Source organism: Papio anubis, chromosome 2 (genome assembly GCF_008728515.1).
Source record: "Papio anubis isolate 15944 chromosome 2, Panubis1.0, whole genome shotgun sequence".
Lineage (NCBI taxonomy): Eukaryota > Metazoa > Chordata > Mammalia > Primates > Cercopithecidae > Papio > Papio anubis.
In genome coordinates, this window is record NC_044977.1 from 53,038,380 (window position 1) to 53,060,672 (window position 22,293).

At 41.6% G+C, this 22,293-nt stretch overlaps 1 protein-coding gene across 3 annotated transcripts in view; it reads left to right on the forward strand.

The window, feature by feature from the left end:
* VGLL4 (vestigial like family member 4) overlaps positions 1-22,293 on the forward strand; it is a 158,511-nt gene that overhangs the window by 14,525 nt on the left and 121,693 nt on the right. For all 3 annotated transcript variants that reach the window (XM_017955250.2, XM_017955252.2, XM_017955251.3), the window contains exon 2: positions 2,813-2,889. In XM_017955250.2, the coding sequence (XP_017810739.1) occupies positions 2,826-2,889 (64 nt within the window). In that variant the 5' untranslated portion in view covers positions 2,813-2,825. The remainder of the gene's footprint in view (positions 1-2,812; positions 2,890-22,293) is intronic.

Sequence of the window (22,293 nt, forward strand, 5' to 3'; positions counted from 1 at the left end):
GCAGTGGCGTGGTTTCGGCTCGCTGCCAGCTCCGTCTCCTGGGTTCACGCCATTCTCCTGCCTCAGCCTCCCCAATAGCTGGGACTACAGGCATCTGCCACCACGCCTGGCTAATTTTTTGTATTTTTAGTAGAGACACGGTTTCACCGTGTTAGCCAGGATGGTCTCGACCAAATCACAAGATTTTAAACCCAGATCTTTCCTGAATAGGAAACTGGCTTGGGTGAAGAGAATATTACCTAGTTCTTGGGAGTTCAGCAAAATTTTTTCTGTCAATTCCAGACCCTTGTTGGTTTTCTCCATTGTTGAACAAGTTCACAAATCCTTCCTCTCAGGAGATGGTCTTTTCTGTTCTACAAAGATCAGGAATGTGAGCACTATTAGGTTTTCCCTCTTAGACCTCTGCTTTTACCCATTCTCCCTTCTCTGAAAAAGACGACGTGTGCGTGGTTTAGGAGGTCGTTGCCTCCCCGCCACTCTTAGTCTTCCATGGCCCTCCCCTCCCCTCTCTGCCTGCCAAGCTCAGTGAGCTCCGCCTCTCCGTTTTCCTGCGTCCCCACGGCTCCCGTGCCCGTGCCCCTCGCTGCCCTCTGCGTGCCAGTCCACGGGTTTGGCTTTCCCGTTGTCCGCCCTGTGCTCAGCTTCCCGAGCTCTACTCCGTTCCATGTGGTGCCGCCAGGATAACTTGCCCAGAACGCATGGACGACTGAGCCGCTTTTCTGCTCAGACGGAGTTTTCAGTGGCTTCTTCGTGCATGTCAAGCCCGGGTCCCGTCAAAGCCCTCAGTCCTTCCACGATGTGGTCCCAGTCTAAATTCCCATCCTTGTCGCTTACTTTCTCTCCCCGTTTCACTCTTGTAGGCGATTTGGGCAGCATGTTGTTAAACCGATTCTGCTTCTGTTCTTCCCTTCTGGGGGAGGAACTTTCCTATTCGTTCTTCAAAGGCCCCGCTCAAGTTCTGTTTTCTTCACAAAGCCTTTCAGAATTCATCTGTATTTCTGTAGGACTTTGTTTCTAGCACTGTTTTGACGCTTGGCATATTTTGCCCTAACCCAATATTTCCCCAGGTTTCCCTGAGATGCGTTTCAGGTTAAAAATGGCTCATGACGTCTACGAGGTTTCGCGTGTGCAGGCAGGGCTTTCTGTCCCCACAACGGGAGATTAAAGGCACGGGGAGGAAAACACGCTGCTTAGCTGGGTTTACTCCAGGCTTCCTCAACCTTATTTACCATAGAAAAACTTTTTTTCTCACAGAATATGAACACCCAGTGCAGAATGCTTTGGAAGAATGCTGCCTTAAGCTAGATGTCTTGGTGGCCTGTCTCCCATGCAGATTGGAAGCTCCTGCTTATTTTTCCTGCCTGGAGCTTCTCCTAGATATTTAATGTTTAATTAATGAAGTCATATTGCATGATCAGGGATCGATGTTTCTTTTTTTCCTTTCCTTTTCTTTTCTTTCTTTTTTTTTTTTTTTGAGACAGTTTCACTTTTGTTGCCCAGGCTGGAGTGCAATGGCTCAATCTTGGCTCACCGCAGCCTCTGCCTCCTGGGTTTTCCTGCCTCAGCCTCCGGATTAGCTGGGATTACAAGCGTGGGCCACCATGCCCGGCTAATTTTTTTTGTATTTTTAGTAGAGATGGGGTTTCTCCATGTTGTTAAGGCTGGTCGCGAACTCCTGACCTCAGGTGACCCACCCGTCTCGGCCTCCCAAAGTGCTGGCATTACAGACGTGAGCCACCGTGCCCAGCCTAATTTTTTGTAATTTTAATAGAGATGGGGTTTCACCGTGTTTGCCAGGCTACTCTTGAACTCCTGACCTCAAGTGATCCGCCCGCCTTGGCCTCCCAAAGTGCTGGGATTACAGGCGTGAGCTACCTTGCATGGCGGATCAATGTTTCTTTGGAGGCCTGAGGAATGAATATTACAAAGAAAAGCTGGTCTGCCACATGTTGTGACCGGTGCATACGTAGTAGGTACTCCATAAGTGTTGAAGAATGCTGAATAAATTCCAAGTGTCTGTAAAGTGGTACAGTTAAGGAGTTGTTTTTCTCAGTTGGTGAGCTAGTAGGGTGTGTGTGCCAGTAACCATGTGTGTGTGTTTAAATAACCCAGAAAAGGGAAGCTGGGCAAAAGCATTTTGGTTTTCCAGGGCTTTCCTCCAACTTTAAATCTCTTGCTGTTTTAACTTTTATAGTATGCTGTAATTTAAGGAAACAATAAAAATCCAGTCTTATTAAAAAACATGATGCTAGATAAATTGATGATAGGTGGTGATTGTGTACTATTATACAAAACGTGACATTTTAACATAAAGATTCTTATTGGACTTAAAATATCATTTAACCTACCAGTGGGATTCTCACACAGTTTTCCATGAGTATGTGGTGTGTGTTAAGCTGCACCTCTGTTAAGCTGCATCACCACCTCACTGGTAGTGATGCTGTGTTCATAGAGCAGCCTTTATTCTGAAAACCTTTCTTTTATTGGGCATGTCTATACAGGCATGTTATGCATACACATAAACATAAGCACCAAATAACATGGGCATGAATATTCACAATATCCCTTCTTTTATTTCCTACATCAGCTGCTTCCTGGAGTTGGCAAAGTTTAGCTTAGTAGACTAAATGGAATTTAACCCTTTTCTCTCTCCCTGAACCAAGCCCATCCTGTTTCTTCATGTGGGAAGAATTTCATCCTTAGAAGAATGATTTGCATTTGGTTGAGGACTCGTTCTGTTAATGACTAGGATTCTAAGAGTCTTTTGAATTCTGTTTAAATTATTTTTTCCTCTTTTATTTTTTCCTTCTAGGCTCCAACCAGGAATGGAGACGCCATTGGATGTTTTGTCCAGGGCAGCATCTCTGGTGCATGCTGATGACGAAAAACGTAAGTGAGGAGTCTATTATAAAATAGCTTAAGTGCTTTATTGATCCCTTGTCTCCTGCTCCATAACAAAATTACGTGCTTCTCTACATGGTTTTCTGGCTATTTGCTGTTAATTTTGGTGGTTTCCCTTAGAGATAACAGCTTCACATCCTCATTTGTATTTTCAAGAACATGTAAGTCTTTTAACTGGCATTTAACTATGGATACTGTTTTTTTTTGTTTGTTTGTTTGTTTTTTGAGATGGGATCATGCTGTGTTGTTCAGGCTGGTGTCAAACTCCTGGACTCAAGTATGGGTACTGGTATTTAACTGGTATTTTGTTTTATTTATTTATTTATTTGAGATGGAGTCTTACTCTGTCACCCACACTGGATTGCAGTGTTGCAGTCTCAGCTCACTGCAACCTCCATCTCTCAGGTTCAAGTGATTCTCCTGCCTCAGCCTCCCAAGTAGCTGGGATTACAGGTGCCTGCCACCATGCCCAGCTAATTTTTTTGTGTTTTTAGTAGAGACGGGGTTTCACCATGTTGGCCAGGCTGGTCTCGAACTCCTGACCTCAAATGATCCATCCACCTCAGCCTCCCAAAGTGCTGGGATTACAGATGTGAGCCACCACGCCTGGCCTTAATTGGTATTTTAACTTTGTATGCTAGAGTTTGAACTGTTAACTGTCGGTCGTTCTTTCCTTCTCAGGTGACTGTCAGTGATCTGGAATGAAGATACCCCTTATGTGTCTCAGATGCTGAGATAAATATGTGTTAGTTGATAGACTGATTGACTAGTAGAGAGCTAGAGATGGAAAAAATCATCGAATGTCATTTATGTCATTGGAATTGTACAGTATGTGTCATAATGGAAAACAGTCATGCAAATTATGTTTGCATTGCTGAGAAAGAGCAAATACTGGGAGAAAAAAATGTTCATTAGTGTAGTTTGAGGGATGGGTGAAAGGAACAATATTGGAAGATTATTCTACAACATTTTAAAGTGATTTTCCTGCTCATCCAACAATATATTTATTTTTAAATGTTCTTGTTCAAAGTTACGGTTACTTGCTAAACAGTATTGTAAGAATTACTGTTTCATGTAGGAACAGTTCTTTTTCTAAGTACTAAAATATTAATAACAACGAAAAATTTAGGTTGAGGTTTTGTACATTATAAGTTCTCGAAGATGAGCTCCTTCCAGTTTAGTCCTTCATGGATTGGCAGACAGCAAGTACGTGTCCTTAAAATCTGAGGTCTGCCTCTCTACTGGCTGTTAGACTTTTATTCTTTTTTTTTGTAGCGATGGGGTTTCATCATGTTGCCCAGGCTGGTCTCAAACTCCTGGCCTCCAGCAGTCCACCAGCCTTGGCCTCCCAAACTGCTGTGATTACAGGTGTGAGCTACCATGTCTAGCCGAACATTCCTTTGACTCTAATGACTCCAGCTGCTTTAGGGATGGGCTGGCATAATTCTCGAATCCCTTGTGTCATGATTTCAGCTTCTTAGGGTCATTTTTTACATTTGAGTAAGAGGAAAACAGTTCAAAGCTGTCTTTAATTATTATTAACATTTTTGGGAGACTTTTCTTACTGTTGTGTTCTGTGTACCACTCTTAAGTATGCAGAGCTCGAAAACCAGGCATTGTATTTTCTTACCTAATTCATTAATTATGTGTTACTATGTAAGTGTGTGAAAAGTCAAAAAATTTATAGACAAAGTTGAACATTAGGTTTCAGTGTCTTTCAGTTGATTTCTTAGACTTATTTGGGCTGGTTCAGCCTGACTCAGCTTTCTCTGCCCTACATTAATTCTATTTTAGCTTTTGTTGTAAATTGCTCTCAGACTTTAGGGGAGGTTAACATTCTCCTCAACACTTTAAAAAAGCCTTGTGAATGTAATCTGATTTGGGCCTCTTATTACAAACAGAAAAATGTTCTACTACTTGAGATCAGTTTCCCAACTCATCAGGGTGACCTAAATGATTCTCTTTTCCTTTGCTCCTGGAGAACTGAAAACTTGGGCATTTTTGAGGATGTTATTGTTTCAGCATTTTGAAGGGAACAGTACCTATTATGACTTGAGTCTGTAATACCGATAGTATTAAGGCTTCCGTGTGTCTACTAGTGGAGAATAAAAGAAATATCTCAACAGTATACTGTAGAGCTAAAATAAATAGTAAAATGGTGGTTTTGTAGTAACACAATAGTCACTTATCTAGATGGCCTAGAAGGGATAAATTTACTTAAAATAATCTTTCCACTGCTCATGAGACATTGATGTAATCAGTGTCTAGGGTAACCCTGGAAGGTACTGAATGGAAATACAACTTGAGATTGGTGTTCTTCCTTGTGCTTGAGGAACCTCTCCTTTCAGTGGTTGGTGATACTGGTGCTGGGAAGTCCCAACTTTTTTCCAGCTGGTTTTTTTTGGGGACAGAGTTTCGCTCTGTTGCCCAGGCTGGAATGCAGTGGTGCGATCACGGCTCACTGCAATCTCTGTCTCCTGGGTTCAAATGATTCTTGTGCCTCAGCTTGCTGAATAACTGGGACTACAGGCATATGTCACCATGCCCAGATAATTTTTTGTGTTTTTGTAGAAGCGGGGTTTTACCATGTTGCCCAAGCTGGTCTTGAACTCCTGAGCTCAGGCAATCCACCCGCCTTGACCTCCCAAAGTGCTAGGATTACAGGTGTGAGCCACTATGCCAGCCTCCAGCTGTTTCTTTTTTCTTTTTTTTTTTTAAGATAGAGTCTTGCTTTGTTGCCCAGGCTGGAGTGCAGTGGCACTATCTCGGCTCACTGCAACCTCCACCTCCTAGAGGTTCAAGCAATTCTCTCTGCCTCAGCCTCCCAAGTAGCTGGGATTACAGGCGCCCACCACCATGCCCAGCTAATTTTTGTATTTTTAGTAGAGACGGGGTTTCGCCATGTTGGCCAGGCTGGTCTTGAACTCCTGACCTCAGGTGATCCTCCTGCCTCGGCCTGCCAATGTGCTGGGATTACAGGCCCAGCTGTTTCTTAATAGGGTAAATTGATGAAAATGGGAGGGCAAGGTGCTTGGTGCTAATGTATAAAACAACACCTTGGCATGTCTTTAACATGATATTCCATTTTATTGCAGTGTTTACAAAATCGTTATGTTTGGTTACCATATCTTCTAATTTTAAGATCTAATTGCATCCGCTGACTTCCTCACTTAGATTAAAATAATTTTAAATTAAAACTCTGAGGGTTTTGGTGGAGAAGATAGTGCTTTTGAATGAATATGCAGATGATCAGAAAGGCTGGACGGAGCTGGTATGAGTGATGTGGCAAGGACAGCAGATTTTGCAGGGGTTGCATTTGCATCTGCCCCAAGAAATTCACTAATTCCTTGTTTGGAGATGATTATTGAATGTTGACTAATTGATGAAACATTGATTACCATAATCCTTTCAAGTAAGCATTCCTAAGAGCCCAAGCTTTTATTATTATGGGGACACATGGCTCCCTTATATGGAATATGTTGATATTTCTAGGTTGTAGTCGATATTTGCCTTAAAAAAGGAAAGCAAACTAGATCAGATTAATGATAACGTAATGTTTAGTTGCACTTATATACTGTTTTCTCTGATTGATTTCTTTCCTCAAGATCATGATGACTTCTGGTCAGCTTGTGCATCAACCAGGTGAACCTCTTAGGGGATTTGCTCCTGTGACTAGTTCAGCTGGGCCCACTCCTGATTTTTCTGTCTCTTTCTCTCTCCTTTTCTCTGAGCATCTAATACTGTGGCTTTTGAATATTGTTGACTGTGGTACACAGTGAAAAAGCATTTTAGGCTGAGCATGGTAGCTCATGCCTGTAATGCCAGCACTTTGGCAGGCTGAGGAGGGAGGATTGCTTGAGCCCAGGAGTTTGAGACTAGCCTGGGAAAAATAGGAAGACCTCATCTCTCCAAAAAGAAAAAAAAAAAAAAAAAAATTAGCTGGGTGTGGTGGTGTGTGCCTATAGTCCCATCTACTCCAGAGGCTGAGGCAAGAGGATGGCTTGAGCCCAGGAGTTGAAGGCTGCAGTGAGCTATGATTGCGCCACTACCCTCAGGCCTGGGCCACAGAGCAAGACCCTGTCTCAAAAAAGCCATTTCATATTGCGATCTTCATATACGTATACTGAGATAACCAATCCAGAAGTTTTAAGAGACAGTACTGGCTCACGTGGTGGCTTACACCTCTAATCCCAGCACTTTGGGAGACCAAGGTGGGAGGGTCACTTGAGCCCAGGAGTTTTGTGACCAGCACAGGCAACAAAATGAGACCCCCATCTCTATAAAAAAATTTAAAAATTAGGCGGGCGTGGGTGGCACATACCCGGCGGGGTCCCAGCTACTCGGGAGGCTGAGGTGGGAGGATCACCTGAGCCTGGGAGCACTCGCCTGCAGTGAGCTATGATGGTGCCACTGCGCTCCAGCCTAGGCCACAGAGTGAGACCCTGTCTCTAAAATATGTTTAAAACAATAAAAAGAGGACACAATGGTTACCCTTACTTTGCACAGTGCAGTTTGATGTGTCTTTTCTGGTCTGCACTCTATTTAAATAGAAGTTGAGTCATGGCTCCTTACATTGATTTTAGGGTCCGCTAATGCATTGGAACCCACAGTTTGAAAAAACATGATTTGGTTTACATCTCCTTCGTGGGATAAACTTACTCCTGGCTTCTCTGTTGTATGTACTGGGATGATCTGACTGCTACATGGACCATGAAAATAAAAGGAGCCGGTAATATTCAGACATGCTGGAGTAGATCAGCATCTCCAAGGCAGACTTGATTGAGGCATGGCACAGCAAAGGGGCAGGCATGCCCCAGAGCACAGGAGGGAGACAAATAGCTTTCACCAAAGGGAGTGACCATTTTCTAGAGTACTGACTCGAAAACCCGGGAATAATATAGGCTTAGAATAGGGAGGAACTGCCTCTAATGGAGTAGTTGTGTTTGCTTGTGATCAGAGTGCCAAGTCCTCTGGTGCCCTGGAAAGAGAACAACATACTGATGTCATTCCTGCCCATTCCCCTTGGAGTCTTGGTGTTAAGTCTCGTTTTCCCTTCGTGAGGGAAGGAGCACTGTACTCTTGTTTTCTAGCAACTGTGTGTGCAACTCTGGGAGAATTTCTTTAGGAAAGCCCAGACGGGAAGTGCAGTTGTTGTTTTGTTGTCTATGTCTGCCTGTGTCTCTGTGTATTTTGAGGACTCCTGGTTTTGTAAAGTTGCACTTTAGAAAAGGTAGGTCTAAAAATAATGCTCAATATAACATGGCCTTTGTATCCTTTTTGTGCCAACTCTTCTGTAGTGTTCATTAAGGACTTCCTTCGGTGATCATTTCTGATAATTTGGAGGCTTATCTGATCACTGCATCAGTGAGTTTTACTTTCATATCCTAAAATACCAGAGGGTTGTGCCATGCATTTTCATCCATAAGAGTGGCTTGCTGCCATCCGCAATCCTCAGAGAGGAGACGGGGTACTTGCAGGCATTCTGACAAAGCCTTCTCAGGTGCATGTGACATTAGGTCCCTTTCCCCACACGAGTCACTGGTCTAATGATACTCCTAGGGGAACTCTGGATCTGAATCTTTAAGTGCAATCTCTCTAGTTATGAGAAGCTGTAGTTCTTTGGCTACCACATGTCCTTTAACCAGATTCATCAGTTGTTTGTATCTCCCCCTATTTCCTTCATCATGCACATGTTCTCTCTGTCTTTCTGTACGTGTTTTATATATATACATATATATATACACACACACAGGTATGTATATATATTTGCATATTATTTTTCCTGAGATATATGAGAGTAAGTGGGCAGTATCATTCCTCTTTACTCCTAAAGAATTCAGTGTGCATTTCTTAAGAATGAGAACATTCCTGGGCTGGGTATGGTGGCTCACACCTGTAATCCCAGCACTTCGGGAGTCCTTGGTGGGTAGATCACGAGGTCAGGAGTTTGAGACCAGCCTGGCCAAGATGGTGAAACACTGTCTCTACTAAAAATACAAAAATTAGCCGGCCGTGGTGGCGGGTGCTTGTAATCCCAGCTACTCAGGGGGCTAAGGCAGGGAATTGCTTGAACCTGGGAGGCAGAGGTTGCAGTGAGCTGAGACTGCACCACTGCACTCCAGCCTAGGCAACAGAGTGAGATTCCATTTCAAAAAAAAAGAATGAGAACATTCTCTTACATAAGTACAATATGATTATCTTTATTATGTTACTTGAATATATAAAGCACAAAAATGGACCTGGCCTTTATTCTGGTAGTTTCTTTATAACTTCATAACTACAATACACATTTATAGATTAAATATAGCCAATAAAAGCTAGCCATGACACAGTAGATGAAGATCTGCTACAACCAAGCCTCTGTTCCACGACTGTGGCATCTGCTGCCAGCCTGCTGGATTTGATTCTGTAATGTTAGCCTACCTGTCATGCCACTTGCCCTTTAATGCAATTTCCCCTCCACTTTCATCCTGCAAACTCTTGTAAAATTTTTCATCATACAGATTGTGGTGACATAATTTGACTATTTCTTAGTGCAGATGCCTCAGTTTCATATTGGGTTTGTCTCTGTCCTTTTTTCTTTCTTTTATTTTGAGACAGTGTCTCACTGTTGCCCAGGCTGGAGTACAGTGGCGCAATCTTGGCTTACTGCAACCTCTGCCTTACAGATTCAAGCAATTGTCCTGACTCAGCCTCCCCAGTAGCTGGGATTATGGGTACTGGCCGCCATGCTCAGCTAATTTTTGTATTTTTTAATAAAGGCAGGGTTTCACCATGTTGGCCAGGGTGGTCTTGAACTCCTAACCTCAAGTGATCCACCCGCCTTGGCCTCCCAAAGTGCTGGGATTACAGGCGTGAGCTGCCGCACCTGACCTCTTTTTTCATTAGACTGGAAAAATACAAACATAGTCACTGAAATTATATAGCAATACTTGGTGACATAATAGCTAGCCATCTGATTCAGAGGATGCTTATGTCAAATTTTAAAAAAGATTCTCCATGAAATAATGAAAGTAAAAATTTCTCATGAACTCCTTAGTGTTTGTCTGGGGACTGCAGTTTAAGGATTATAGTATCATCTCATTCAGCTCTCTGAACACCCCTATTAAGTAGGTGCTATAATTAGTCCCATTTTATAGATAAGGAAGCCGAGGTTTATAGGGCTTCTGTAGTTTGCCCAAGTACACTTAGCTGGTCGTGGCAGTGCTGAGAATTGAACGGAAGCAGCCTGGCTGTGAAACCTAAGCCCATAATTCTCTGCTGTCTGCCCAGAGGACGGGAAAGACTTTTCTGCTGATTAAAAAAAAAAACAAAATAAAACTCCTCTATACTACCTTCGCTAATCTATCAGTAAAGAGATTTTCATTTGGAAAAGGCTTCCTAGCCAATAAAATAGCATTTCCAAAACATTAACTAGCTATAACCAGCCGTACGTTCAGGATGTGTGGTGGCATGTGCTCGGGGACTGTCCTTCGTCCCCCGTTCATGGCTCTGCCATCTTTGTGTGTGTGATGGCTCAGGTGCGCACTGCCACAGGACTCCCCTTCATATGTATGGAGTTTTCTTTCCCAGTAAGTACCTCAGCTAACTGAACATATCAGGTGAAAAGGGCTGCTTTACCAGGTAACGAGAGCCCACTTTGCCAAAGCGTTCAATTAGAAACAAGATAACCCTTGTTCAGAGGCAACATAGAAGGGATTGTCATAGGGAGGGTGGCTAGACTTGAAGGATGGCCTAAGATGCTGTGAGTCTATAGGATATCCTTGCCTGTTGAAGGCGAGACTCCTGCTCCCTTCTGCTTTTGTATTCCAAGCATCTACCATTTGGTGCAGATGGTGGGCATTTAGTAAACATTTATTGGTAATGAAGTAGCCCCTGGAGGGAGACTTACCTCTAAGGAATTAATTTATTAAACACTAGCAGAAATGACTCATTTTAATGATCACTGTTACTATTAATAATACACAAATTCCAAGGAATACTATTTCTATTTGATAATACTTTGTAGTTTACAAAACATTTTCATTTACTTTTTTTTTTGTTTTTGAGACAGGGTCTCGCTGTGTTGCCCAGGCTGGAGCGCAGTGGCACAGTCTTGGCTCACTGCAAGCTCCGCCTCCCAGGGCTCAAGTGATCCTCCCACCTCAGCCTCTCGAGTAGCTGGAACCACAGGTGCACACCACCACACCCAGCTAATTTTTTGTATTTTTGGTGGAGACAGTCTCGCCATGTCTCCCGGGTTGGTCTTGAGCTCCTGTGCTCAAGTGATCCGCTGCCTCAGCCTCTCAAAGTGCTTGGATTACAGGTGTGAGACCCTGCGCCTGGCCTATTTTCATTACTTCTTAGAGCAAGAGCCTTTGCAGTAGACTGGGTAGGGGAGGTATCAGAGGAAAAGTTAAGAGAAGAAAAATTAGGAGAAGCTGGATGACTAATGCAAGATTAAAGTAATATAAACATCCCCCCCTCCAAAAAAAACAACCAACCCAAACAAACCTCTGTCTTCTTTCCTCCTTTGGTGCTGGGGCACTGAATTGTGCATTGCTGCTGGGGTCATCAGAACAGTAGTTCCCAGGTGAGTGCTGGCAGCTGTGGATAGTGGAGTGTTTCAGGCACCACAGGGGAGCACTCCTCCTCTGACTGGACCATGTTCCTAAGCTCCCCTTGGTTTTAAAATAAGCACTGATATTACTGTCCTTTCTAAAGGTTGGCGCTTTCAGTTACTTCCCTTTTGTGAACAATGACATCAAAAAATATCATCTCCCAGTAGTCTATTCTAATTCAAAAAGCTTCATAAAACATCAGGTGGGTTAGTGTTAGGTGCTTATTTAAGCCATTCTCTAGATGGGGGTATCCAGGGCTAGACATCTGGCCTTTCATCAGAAGGGCTGCCCTGCAGAGACAGCTACTACCAGTGTCTGTGCTATTTTTATGGTTTTATATCAGATCAAATTAGCATAATAAATGTTAGAAATTGGATATCCACTGGTGAAAATAACATGCCTTGTTAATTAGCATAATGGATGCTGAAATAGATTCTTCCACTGAATAGCTCTTTAGACACTCGAGGAGGGTGACTGTTTCCTTTAAACAATGTTCCACAATCCTTAGAGATCCATATTTTCCTTCAGTGCACATAAAAGTGTTATGGACGGTTAATGTCATTTGCAATTCAATTGAACATATCAGAGTCAAGAATTTTTGGATGAAGTGGTTCTTTTTTTTTTTTTTTCATTTGACGCACTTCTCCCTCCCCATCATCTCTTCTCTCTGCATCTTGAGAGTCACTGCCCCAGTCAGTATCTGGTGTGAACATCTCCAGTGCTGTCAACCATCCTGTGTCGGGGATGTCTTCTGAGCTCATTGCTGTCTTCACCTATTCAGGCTTGGCAGTGCCCCTCCTAAAATGTGGTACCTAAGCAATGATTTTTCCATGTGATCTGATGAGAATTAGGAGGACATTATGTCCAGGCCTACCACCAGCTTGGATCTGGCTCAGGAGTTCTTGGGGGTGAAGAGAGAGAAAGGGGTGGGGCAGGCTGGTGCCAGGGCAGGGAGCAGCCACTGTAAGACTGTAGGGAGCAGTGAGGACTGAAGGCCCGTAACTCCTGTCCAAGGGGCAGCCACCACTCAGCTCCAGCCACTGTTGTCCATGAGCTGATTGTGCCTGTCATTTCCAGGCATCACCTTGGGAGCTTGAAATCAGCCGTGATGGGAATATTTACACCATGGCAAAGGCTATACAGGTCAGGGGCTTTTGCTTTTGTTTTTCTTCTATAGAGAACCAGTTGTTAACATTTACCAGCACACCACTGGCTCCAGCTTATGATTTCCCATAGGAATGTGGGGCTGGATTTGTCAACTTTTCTGGTTACTCAAGACAAACTGGAAACCTGGATTTTTCTGTAAGACTTTCAGATTTTTAAAATTCCTTGTGAGTGAGACGATAGTCCTCTTGCCAGGATTGGTCAGGTAAGTATCTATCTAGTATGTGCTTTTTGTTCTAGTCTCAATACTTCCATTAGTAAAACCAAAAATCACAGTAGATTAAAAAAAAAAACCTCTTTTAGCTACTCTCCCTCCCTCACCATACTTGTGAATTACTGTAGCAATTCTGTAAGAGCTGAAAAGGTAGGATGTAACATGACACCATCTTCTACATCTGTCATTATCTCTGTGTGGAAATTAATTTAGATATGTGTGTAGTTTTTTCCCATTCAGATTTTCTGTTTTTAAAAGACCCCATCTTTTCTTTGTATTTTTTTGCTTTCTTGAAGATTGATGTTATACATTTATGAAATAGTTGTTGACTTGGCATCTGATGTGCATATAACGTGTAGAAGCAATATATTTGGGGTTTATACTTTTATAGAAATCAAATCAAGCTTGAAAAATCAAACTTACATCCTTAGTGGCTTTAGATTTATTGTAACTGCCTTTTTATTGGATCAAACTTTTGATTCCTTGTAAATAAATAAATCTTTACATTTGAAATCTGGTGAAGTATCATTTATTCTTCTAGGACTGCCTATCTCATCAAACCTTACATATATGTGGTTTTTTTCTCTCTTTGGAAAATGTTGCTTAAATGTCTTTTCTTTTGTGGACCTTACCTTGTTTAACTAGACTGCGGTTACTTTTAAAATGAATTCAAGAGGCCAAAAGTCTGTTCTGTTCACTAGCAAGCAGAGTGAAGAGGAATATTTTTCAGTTCCCTAGCAAATTACTAGTTTAGGGTGCTTTGAATAAAGCATTTTAAATTAGAAAAAAAATATTTAGGCATTCAGGAGGACAGTCTGGATTTTTAGAGTAAAATGGCAGACTGAACACATGCATCCAGCTTCCCTCTTGCCAAAAATATTTTTAAATAACAAAAGGTGAATATTTTAAAACATCTGTAACAGTATTAGAAAATTTGAAAGGATGCCTACCTCTAGTAAACTAAAAGTTATGAAGAATTCCTGGAAGACTGAAAACAGATGGTATTATATTGACAAAAGGAAAACAAAAACAAAACAATTGTAACTCAAAACACAGGTGCAGAAGAAAAGGGGGGAATTAAGAGCTGAGTTTACAGTGACTAACAGCCACCAACAGGAAGGGGTCCTAGAGTAATATTTAGGAAATCAAAGCATTACATTTATACAACGGTCTCTGGCTAAAAACTGAGAACTGTGTCTGGGGAGGGATCCTTGAGTGGGTGTTGGGGCGTGAGAAAGAAGCCGAGCAGAGCGTCAGATCCCTGTGGGCTCCCGCAATAACAAGGGTCCTGGGAAGGAAGTGTGGGCTCTCTAGCAGGCAGTGTCTGTGAATTTCCTTCACCACTGGAGGAGAGACTGTTTGAGAGATTTGGTGTTTGTCCCCCACTCTGCCTCCCTGCTTGTCTACTTGTATACCTTAAAGCAAAGCCCATCACTGGACACTTTCTGTCATCTTACACAGAGCCTGCAGATAGCTGGCCTTCCCCAGGACAGCGTTAATACCAGACAGGAAGCATGCGGCGGTTTCTCTTGTTGATTGGCCCAGTCTTTTATTCCAAAGTGTGAATGCACATCAAAGGATCACCAAACATTTGAGGAGAATAAATAGTATGAAAGAAAAGGCCCAGAGTAAGCAGACTTTGGGGAGCATAGCAGAAGCTAAAAACATGTTAGTCAGTATCTTCAAGGAGATTTGAGCTACTGTATAATAAATCTAAGTAGCCTGCTGTGAAAAAAGACCGTTTAGAACAACAAAGTTCATGGATATTAAAAATGTGATGATTGAACTTAAAAGGTTAACTAGGTTGGCTTGAGAAGCAAATAGAATTAAAGACAAAATTAGCGATATGGAAGATAGATAGCAAAACACTGCAGAATGATCAAAAAGTCAGAGATGGGAAGTAGGACAAGGAAAGGAACAGGCATGGAGATCAACCCCAGAGTCTTAACTTGCATCAGATGCATGTTCTGGTGGGCTGAGGCCAAGAAACAATGAGAAGAAGATGCATTTATTAGAAAAATGGGAAGTAAGTGAACCAAAGGAACACCCTCCACTACAACAAGACAAACCCAAAGCAAAAAGAAGAAAACTTTTTCCCTGTTTTCAGTTAGAACGTTTTTTCATTGTACTGAAATTTTGTATTTTTTGACCAGTATCTCCTCAATCCCTCCAAAAGAAAAAAAAATTGATCTCTACTTTTATCTTTTTTTTTTTTTTTTGAGATGGAGTCTCGCTCAGTCCCCAGGCTGGAGTGCAGTGTCATGATATCGGCTCACTGCAACCTCCCTGCGGCTCCCAGATTCAGGCAATTCTCCTACTGTAGCCTCCCGAGTAGCTGGGATTACAGGCACCCACTATCATGCCCGGCTAATTTTTGTATTTTTGTAGAGACGGGGTTTCACCATGTTGACCAGGGTGGTCTTAAACTCCTGACCTCAGGTGATCCACCCGCCTCGGCCTCCCAAAGTGCTGGGATTACAGGCATAAGCCACCATGCCCAGGCTACTTTTATCTTTATAAATAAAGATAAACCAATAAACCTAAAAAATATAACCAAAAACTGACAACCAAAAACTGTTTTCTAAAATAGAACAATAAATTAAACAAACCTTAACCTGAATTCATTAAGAAAAAGAAGAAGAAAGTGTGTAATTACAGAACATTAGAAACAAGAAAAGGGACATTACTGTGTATATAGATGAGAATACTATACAAATATATGCACACGTGACCAAAAAATGAAAAATATAGATGAAATAGATGATTCTGTTTGAATCAGAAAGAGGTTGAAAACCTAAATTGGTCAATAATGGTAAAAATTTAACAAGTAGTCAGAGATGTGAGGCCCATATGGTTTTATAGGTGAATTTTACCAAATCTTAAAGAAACAGATTTCCCTATGTTATAAGACTGTTTTATAGTATAGCACACTTTCTAATTCTTTCTGTGAGGCTAATATAACATGATACTAAAGCTAAATAAAACACAAAGTGTATGTATATAAAATCAAGTACATAGATATGAGAGTACAAAGTTAAATAAAATTTCAGGCTAGCAGTTATATTGAAAGAGTAACATATCCCATGTGCAAGTAAGCTATTTGCATCACAAGAATGCAAGGATGTTTCAATAATAGTAACTTTTGTAGTGTAATAAATTATATTACTTTAATAGATTAAAGGAAAAGTTCATATATTTATGACAGAAGTCTAAAAAAGTATTTCATGAAATTCAGCACCTATTTATGATAAAAACTCTTAGTAAGATGTAAATCAAAAGAAACTCTCTTTAATTGATAAAATATATCTGATAGAAACTTACAATGAATATGTTTAATGGTGGAACAAATTAAGTTAGGAGCAAGACACAATTCAAGTAGCATTGAACTTGACGTTCTAGCTAGTGATTTTTCTTAAAAAAAAGATATATAAAAACTGAAAAGATATAGGAAAAACTATAATTTTCAGGTGTCATAATAGTCTACCAGAAAATCATAACAATAAATGGGGGAAAACCTCCTAGGACTAATTAGAGACTTAAGTAAGGCAGCTGGTTGTAAGAGTGATATGTAAAAATCAATATTATCTCTCTTCACTTGAAATAACCAGTTAGAAATTATCTCAGAAGTCTCAGGGCTGGATACAGTGCCTCACACCTGTAATCCCAGCACTGTGGGAGGCTGAGGTGGGAAGATTGCTTAAAGCCAGGAGTTTGACACCAGCCTGGGTAACATAGCAAGAGCCACATCTCTTAAAAAACAAAACAAAACAAAACAAAAAAACATGTTAAGACCTTTGTGAATAAATCATAAAACTACTGAAATAGAAATATAGGCATTTCTACATAGGAAAATTCAGTCAAAGATGTCAGTTACATTCAAATTAATCTATACATTAAATATATCCTAATTGGAATATCAAAAGTATTATTTTTAATTGATAAGCTGATTCTGAAGTTTACCTGAAAATTTTTGAAAGAAAAGAGGTGGGGAGGGAAGGCAGTTGCTTGCTTATTTTAATATCAGACATTAAAACACTTTATAAATTTTATTACTATGAAGTAGTTGGAATGGGATAATACTGACATAGGGATAATTACAGCAGTATTTCTTAAACTTTTTTGGGCGACAAATCCATGGTAACAAATGTATTTTACAACTCAGCACGACACACACACACACACACACACACACACACACACACATATAAACAAATTTCATGGGGTAGTACTTTACTATGTTAGAAGTATTCTATTTTCTATCCTCTTCTACTTCATTAGAAGATAACAACAATAATGGTGGTTATAATCTTTTTTTTTTTTTTTTTTTTTTGAGGCAGAGTCTCGCTCTGTCGCCCAGGCTGGAGTGCAGTGGCGCCATCTCGGCTCACTGCAAGCTCCGCCTCCCGGGTTCCCGCCATTCTCCTGCCTCAGCCTCCCGAGTAGCTGGGACTACAGGCGGCCGCCACCGCGCCCGGCTATTTTTTTCTATTTTTAGTAGAGACGGGTTTCACCGTGGTCTCGATCTCCTGACCTTGTGATCCGCCCGCCTCGGCCTCCCAAAGTGCTGGGATTACAGGCGTGAGCCACCGCGCCCGGCCAATCTTTTTCAGCTGATTTTAGGAACCACCAATGGATTGTGCCTTATTGTTTGAAAAATGCTGAGATAGAATAAATGAAACAGAATGGAGCTCAGAAACATGTATACACATGAGATATAGGAATTTATATATCATAGGGACAAAATTCAAAATCCACGGAGGAAGAATGAATGATTAAAAAATTGTTTTTTATTGTGATGAAATACACATAACATGAAATTTACCATCTTAACCATTTTAAGCATACAGTTCAGTGGTATTAAATACATGTGATGGGCAACCATCACCACCACCCATCCATAACTCTTTTCGTTGTGTAAAACTGAAACTCTACATCCCTTGAACACGTAACTCCCCATTTCCCCATTTACCAGCCCCTGGCAACCACCGTTCCACTCTGTCTAGGAATGTGACTATTCTGGGGACTTCATACATGTGGAATCATACAGCATTTGACTTTTTGTGACTGACTTATTTCGTTTACTATAATATCCTCAAGGTTCATCCATATTGTAGCATGTATCAGAATTTCCTTCATTTATAGGATGAAATAATATTCCATTGTATGTATAAGCCACTGTTCATTTATCTGTGGATGGACAGATCAACAGACCCAAGTGAATAATGCTGCTATGAACATGAGTGTGCAAATATTTTTTTTGAGAGCCTGCTTTCCATTCTTTTTGGTATACACCCAGAAGCAGAGCTGCTGGATCATATGGAAATTTTTAAAACATTTTTTGATTAACTGCCCTCCTGTTTTCCATAGAGACTGGACCATTTTACATTCCCATACACAAGGGTTCCAATTTCTCCACATCCTCACCAACATTTGTTATTTTGTTTTTTAAACAGCAGCCATCCTAGTAAGTGTGAGGTGGTATCTCGTTGTTTTGATTTGTATTTGCCTAATGATTAATGATGTTGAGCATCTTTTCATGTGCCTGTTGGCTATTTGTATATCTAATTTGGAAAAATGACTGTTTAAGTCCTTTGCCCATTTAAAAAAACTTTTTTTTTTTTTTTTTTTGAGATGGAGTCTTGCTCTGTCATCCAAGCTAGAGTGCAGCAGTGCGATCATAGCTCACCACAGCCTTGACCTCCTGCTTTGCCCATTTTTGAGTTGTTTGTCTTTCTGTTGTTGAGTTGTAACAATTCTTTATTCTGGCTACTAGACTCTCAGCAGATGAAGGATTTGCAAATATTTTCTCCCATTTTGTAGCTTATCTTTTCACATTTCTGGGTATATACCCAAAGGAATATAAATCATTTTACCATAAAGACACATGTGAATGTTCATTGCAGCTCTGTTCACAATAACAAAGACTTGGAATCAGCCTAACTGTGCATCAGTGACAGATTGCATAAAGAAAATGTGGCCGGCCGTGGTGGCTCACACCTGTAATCCCAGCACTTTGGGAGGCCAAGGCAGGCAGATCACAAGGTCAGGAGTTCGAGACCAGCCTGACCAACATGATGAAACCCTGTCTCTACTAAAAATGTAAAAATTAGCCAGCTGTGGGGGCACATGCCTGTAATTGCAGCTACTCAGGAGGCTGAGGCACAAGAATCGCTTGAACCCAGGAGGCAGAGGTTGCAGTAAGCCAAGATCACGCCACTGCACTCCAGCCTGGGCGACAGAGTGAGACTCTGTCTCAAAAAAAACAAAAAAAAATGTGGCACATATACACCATGGAATACTATGCAGCCACAAAAAAGCACGAGATCATGTCTTTTGCAGGAACATAGATGGAGCTGGAGGCTATCATCCTTAGTAAACTAACGCAGGAACAGAAAACCAAATACCTTACATTCTCACTTATAAGTGGAAGCTAAATGGTGAGAACTCATGACACAAAGAGGCAAATAACAGATACTGGGGCCTACTTGAGGATGGAAGGTGGGTGGAGGGAAAGGATTAGAAAAAATAACTATTGAGGACTTGGCTTAGTGCCTGAGTGACAAAATAATCTGTACTACAAACCCCTGTGACAGAAGTTCACCTGTAGAACAAACCTGCATATTTTTTCCTAAACTTAAAAAAATCACAAAAAACTCAAAAAGCAAACGGAAAATAAAACCAAAAGGAATTCCAAATGAAAATAGAAATTTTACTTTTCTGTTTATACACACACACACACACACACACACACACAGAAAAAGGTTGAAATAGTTGGCCAATTATTTGAAAGAAAGTTATGTTAGGTACCAGGCATGGTGGCTCACACCTGTAATCCCAGCACTTTGAGAGGCCGAGGTGGTCCAAAGCTTGAGCTCAGGAGTTCGAGCCCAGCCTGGGCAACATGGCAAAACCCTGTCTCCTACAAAAGATAAAAAAAATTAGCTGGGCATGGTGGTGCATGCCTGTGGTCCCAGCTACTTGGGAGGCTGAGGTGGGAGGATCGCTTGAGTCTGGGAGTTCAAGGCTGCAGTGAGCCATGATCGGGCCACTACATTCCAGCCTGGGTGACAAAGTAAGGTCCTGTCTTTTTTTCAAGGAAAAAAAAAAAAAGGTTTTTTACTTCATGCTAAATTTGTTAGCATAAATTTCCATCCCAAAAGCTCTCCAAAATAAATTTCATATGGATTAAAGAACTTCACCATATATTTAAAAGTTCATATTCTTCATATATATTATAATAACAAACCTGTAGTAGGGAAGTCCTTCCTTTGTCTTTTTTTTTTTTGGAGACAGGGTCTCACTCTCACCCAGATTGGAGTGCAGTGGTATGATCTCAGTTCACTGCAACCTCCACTTCCTAGGTTTAAGCAATTGTCCTGTCTCAGCCACCCGAGTAGCTGGGACTACAGGTGTGTGCCAGCAGGCCCGGCTGATTTTTGAATTTTTAGTAGAGATAGGGTTTTACCATGTTGGCCAGGCTGGCTTCAAACTCCTGACCTCAAGTCATCCGCCTGCCTTGGTCTCCCAAAGTTCTGGGATTAGAGGTGTGATCCATCAAACATGGCTGGGAAGTCCTTAAGACTAATACTCAGAAGTTAAAAAGTAAAACCTTTAGAATATACAGAATTTAAAATTTTCTATTGCAGGTTACCATAATTAAAAGTAAGAGTGGAGTTATTTTTACAAGGTTGAGTTTTTTTTTTTTTTTTCCCTCTGTTGCCCAGGCTGGAGTGCAGTGGTGCGATCTCGGCTCACTGCAAACTCTGCCTTCTGGGTTGAAGCGATTCTCCTGTCTTAGCCTCTGGAGTAGCTGGGATTACAGGCATGCACTACCATGCCTGGCTAATTTTTGTATTTTTAGTAGATGCAGGGTTTCACCATGTTGGCCGGGCTGGTCTCGAACTTCTGACCTCAGGTTATCACATCACGTTTTCTTTATCCACTCATCGATTGATGAGCACTGAAGATTCAGTATCTTTGCAATTGTGAATTGTGTTGCGTACACATGCAGGTGACTTTTTAATATAAGGACCTCTTTTGCTTTGGGTAGATAACCCAGTAGTGGGATTGCTGGATTGAATGGTGGACCTACTTTTAGTTCTTTGAGAAATCTCCATACTGCTTTCCATAGAGGTTGTACTAATTTATTATCCCACCAGTAGTGTTTAAGTGTTCCCTTTTCACCATGTCTGTGCCAACATCTGTTGTTTCCTGACTTTTTAATAAATGGCCATTCTGATTGGGGTAAGGTCATATCTCATGTGGTTTGTTTTTATTTTTTTGAGACAATCTCGCTCTGTTGTCATCTTGGCTCACTGCAACCTTGGCTTCTCAGGTTCAAGCAATTCTTCTGCCTCAGCCTCCTGAGTAGCTGGCATTACAGGCGCCCGCCACCACGCTCAGCTGGTTTTTGTATTTTCACCGTGTTGGCCGGTTGGTCTTGAACTCCTGACCTCAGGTGCTCTGCCCGCCTCAGCCTCCAAAAGTTCTGGGATTACAGGTGTGAGCCACCATGCCCGGCCTCTCATGTGGTTTAATTTGCCCCACTCGCAGGAGACCTCTGCTTCCCTTTGAAGACTTCCATGCAGAAGATGCTAATTTAGGCCTGTAAAGGAATGGATAGGACCTTGATTGTCCTCTTGTTCAATCTCCCTTTTTAAGCAGGGGTGCCCTTTGCAAGATTCCTGACATTTGGCTTCTATCCTCTGCTTGGATGTAAGAGATGGAGAGTTTGTTCTATTGTTAAACAGTCCATTGTTAAACAGTTTTAGGAGTTGGACAAGTTCAATTATGCGGAAATCTACATCCTTGTAACTACTCCTGGTATTCTTCCAATTTCCATCCCTATTGAAAGGAGGCATTTCAGTACCATCAGAGAAAGTTACATTCTTCGTTGGAGAAAGTCTTACTCTGTCACACAAGCTGGAGTGCAATTGTGAGATCTTGGCTCATTGCAACCTCCACCTCCTGGGCTCAAGTGATTCTCCTGTCACAGCCTTCGGAGTAGCTGGGATTACAGGCGCCCACTACACCTGGCATATATATATATATATATATATATAAAATTTTTTTTTTGAGACAGAGTCTTGTACTGTCACCTGGGCTGGAGTGCAGTGGTGCGATCTCAGCTCACTGCAACCTCCACCTCCCGGGTTCAAGCTATTCTCCTGCCTCAGCCTCCCAAGTAGCTGGGATTACAGGTGCCCACCACCACACCCAGCTAATTTTTTGTATTTGTAGTAGAGATGGGGTTTCACCATGTTGTCCAGGCTGGTCTTAAACTCCTGACCTCAAGTGATCTGCCTGCCTCAGCCTCCCAAAGTGCCAAGATTATAGGCGTGAGCCACCACACCCAGCCACACCTGGCTAATTTTTGTAATTTTAGTAGAGACAGGGTTTCGCCTTGTTGTTCAG